The sequence below is a fragment of the Polistes canadensis genome, unplaced genomic scaffold, assembly GCF_001313835.1.
Source record: "Polistes canadensis isolate GaletaPanama2010 unplaced genomic scaffold, ASM131383v1 scaffold_23, whole genome shotgun sequence".
Taxonomy (NCBI): Eukaryota; Metazoa; Arthropoda; class Insecta; order Hymenoptera; family Vespidae; genus Polistes; species Polistes canadensis.
Window position 1 is genome coordinate 774,126 of NW_014569570.1, and position 3,494 is coordinate 777,619.

The following is a 3,494-nucleotide window of genomic DNA, read 5'->3' on the forward strand; positions in this document are numbered from 1 at the left end:
TATATAGATTAGTTAATAAGATATATATATATATTTATATGCATACTCACACCATTCCATATTTGCATAAGATATTTAATATGCTGTGAAAGGGTTTAAATGTAATATGCAAATAAAGATCGTAATGTCCCTTTCTAGATGGACAACATACACACATACACACAGACACACACACATACATTGTCGTTTTATAAATCAATATTAACACACGATTGAAACGTTGTGTTACGTGAATTACGTGCCAAAGCGTAGATTAAAAAAAAAAAAAGGAAATAAAATTCTATCTTACAATTTAGATGCCTTCGTTGAATCGATCGTTGGGTTCGATAAATTTATTTACTGATAATTGGTAATGATTTATCGATACAGTGATCGAAACGTCGAATAATCGATTATAGTAATAAGCTCGCCTTAATTTGAATGCTGTGCGAAGAACGAGAATGCCTCGTCGATTAATGAAATCGTTTTTAAAAAAAAAAATATTGAACGAACAAAAATGAATGTATTATTTCTTTATTATTTTGTTAATTTGACATTTGTCGTCGTGTTATTAATCGAATGGCTCGACTTGGCTTTCTCTTTGATCGTACGACACGATAAGAAGGAACAGCCAAAAGTTAATATAATAAAAAAATATAATTAAAATTAGACATAAGATCATACGTAATTTATTCTCGATACATCAACGAAACTAAATATATGTTAATAATAAATGTAGTTCAGCTACAATCTAAGGGAAAACAAAAGGAAAAAAAAAGAAAAATGTGGAAAAATAGATGGAAGATTTCTTACCATCGTAAGGATAAATTAATCTAGATAATATAGAAAAATAATCGTTATTCTGCAAATTTGTGCTAAAGATCGATGTAATCAAGAACTCGAATGAAGCCAATATTTACATTTCTTTTCCCATGACTTATTTCATATATTTAATTTATTTAAGATTAACTTTTTCATTGTTATAATTCGATAACGTTCTATGGACTATGGCATGTAATATTTTTTTTCACATAATTCATATTTTTTTTTTTTTTTTTAAAGATAAAACAAGAATATAAAAAGAAAAGAAAAAATTGCTACATCGAGTTCCTGGACTCGTCCCCCCTTGTACAGAAAATCGTACGAAGTGCCGAATAAAGATATCTAGCGCAAATATCAAATAAAATTTTTTATTAAAAACATATTTCGCACATACGTATCCAATAGAATTTTAGAAATATCTGGTAAATGCATTACCTTCATTCTATAATGGTCTTTAAATACAATGTATCTAATACTATATTAAATATTAACACTCTATTGACCGATCGCCTATTAATCGGCTTTTTTATCGTCAATCAATAGCGTATTTTAATCGTTTTTGTTGCATTGTTGTTATCAACATTTTATTAAATCTAATTATCCTATCCTGTTATAACAGAAAGCGGACAATTTTCTCTGAGCATACGAAACTTACAGATACTCCCGTGTGATGGTGTAGGCCGAAAAACAGTTGGCGCCATGGAGTATCTGCGGCTGAGCGGCCGGTTGGTAAAGTGTTAACGTTATATATATATATATATATTTAATATATTATGTATTAACAGTATATATATTATGTTAAATATATATGTATATGTTATGTACTTATATGTATATTATTTTCCATGCATAACGAGAAGGAAGTAGAAAGTATTGACGTACTGAAAATTCAGGACTCAGGAATGATTTAAAATGGGAAGAAAAGCCTATTTCGGGGCACAAATGCATATACATACTGATATATTACTTTCTTAACAAATAACAAAAATGATAATTTAATGACTTTTATACTACACTTTTAAAATGAATTTATGAATATTATTGAAAAACAATACAGTAAATATAATATCAATGAAATTAAACTTCCACTTTCATTTATAAATAATAGTTAATGATTATATATCGAATAACAATATATACAATATTTTATTTCGTAATACATTTGAACAACTATCGCTCAAATTTTAGCTTTTAAATATATTTGAAAAATCTACGTAATGCTGATTTAATTTATGATTTTCCATGTCGTTTAAAGTATAAAAACGATAGTTACATAGGTTGCAGATGAAATTATGTTCAGAATTCAGGTGACTATCATATTCTTGTTTCGTAAATTGCCTTGAATTATTTGAACAATAATTGCATATATGCAGAAATTGAAGAGGAGGCAAATGGTTAAATAATCTCTCAAATCTAGAGATCGAAGAATATCTCCCATACAAAGTAGTCACTTCTCTGTTATTATTTGACTGTTGTCGCGTACTAGGTATAATATTTACCAAATTAATATTGTTCTTAGAATGATTTGTTTGCATTGTAGGCGAATTTCTATTCCAAAGAAACGTAGCATAAGCAGGATTATATTGATAATATTGATGAGATGGTACCGGAAGATTAGAAAATTGATTATTATTATGTAATTCCATTCTGTTTTGTAGTCTAATATCAGTAGAATTTGCTTCGGCTACTATATCACTCCAATTATTATGAACTTTATTCTGTACACTTAATAAATTACGAGTATTATCTGGTTTTTCTGACCTACAATTATTACTAGAAACATAATTCTTGAACCATGAATTAATTGCTGTGGATGTAGAAGCTGTGGATATAGATGCTGTGGATGTAGATGCTGTAAATGTAGATGCTGTGAATGTAGATGGTGTGGATGTAGATGCAGCCTTGCTATATTCATGATTGTTTTCCTGGATTACAGTAGTAGTATTTTCGTAATTATTAGTTATCGAATTTGTCGATGATTGTGGAACAATTAATATAATATTATCAGTTATATTTTGCGATTGTTGTTCAACATATGATCTGAAGTTGTTCGTTGCAGAAGATATATGATTCACTGAATACCCATGTTCATCCGACCTAATACTTGAATTTTGAATATTAGAAATTTTTGGTTGAATTGAGCAAGATTCTGTATAAGGTACTATTTGCATTGGTAAAGGTATTTGTTCTGATTGTGGTGCTTCTATTGGTATTGTTCTTTCTGATTTATTTCCTTTGCATTGTACTGGTATTTGCATTGTTTCTTGTACTGATACTGATATTGATGCTGATGGTAATACTGATGTATTTTCTGTTATTGACGTGGATGCTAATCTTGATGGTAATGTTGGTAATGTTGATGGTAGTGTTGGTTTTGTTAATGGCAGTGTTAGAGCTGTTGCTGATGATAAAGAACAACTCTTTACTTTCTTAGTATGTTTTTGATTTGACAAATTTATAGCCATAGATGAAGACATTGAAGTGCTGGTACTTTCATCTTGGTCAATGAACATATTGTTGTATATTGACGGTTGTTCTACCAAGTCTAAGATATTCCTTACGCGCAAATACTTCTTATCCTTTTCTGACTCTTTACTTCTTTGGATAGTATAATTTAATTGGAGATTCGTCGTTGGTTCCATGGCTTCCCATGAATTTTCTTGATCTTTCCGTGAGATTTCAGGTTCGATCAA

The 3,494-nt window shown here is 29.3% G+C and overlaps 1 protein-coding gene across 1 annotated transcript in view; it reads right to left on the reverse strand.

Moving 5' to 3' along the window:
- Window positions 1-1,071: 1,071 nt before the first annotated feature.
- The window catches only part of LOC106783579 (protein PF14_0175-like), a 10,916-nt gene continuing 8,493 nt past the window's right edge, over window positions 1,072-3,494 (reverse strand). The window contains exon 4 of the mRNA XM_014742229.1: window positions 1,072-3,493. Coding sequence (XP_014597715.1) covers window positions 1,986-3,493 — 1,508 coding nt within the window. The 3' untranslated portion in view covers window positions 1,072-1,985. The remainder of the gene's footprint in view (window position 3,494) is intronic.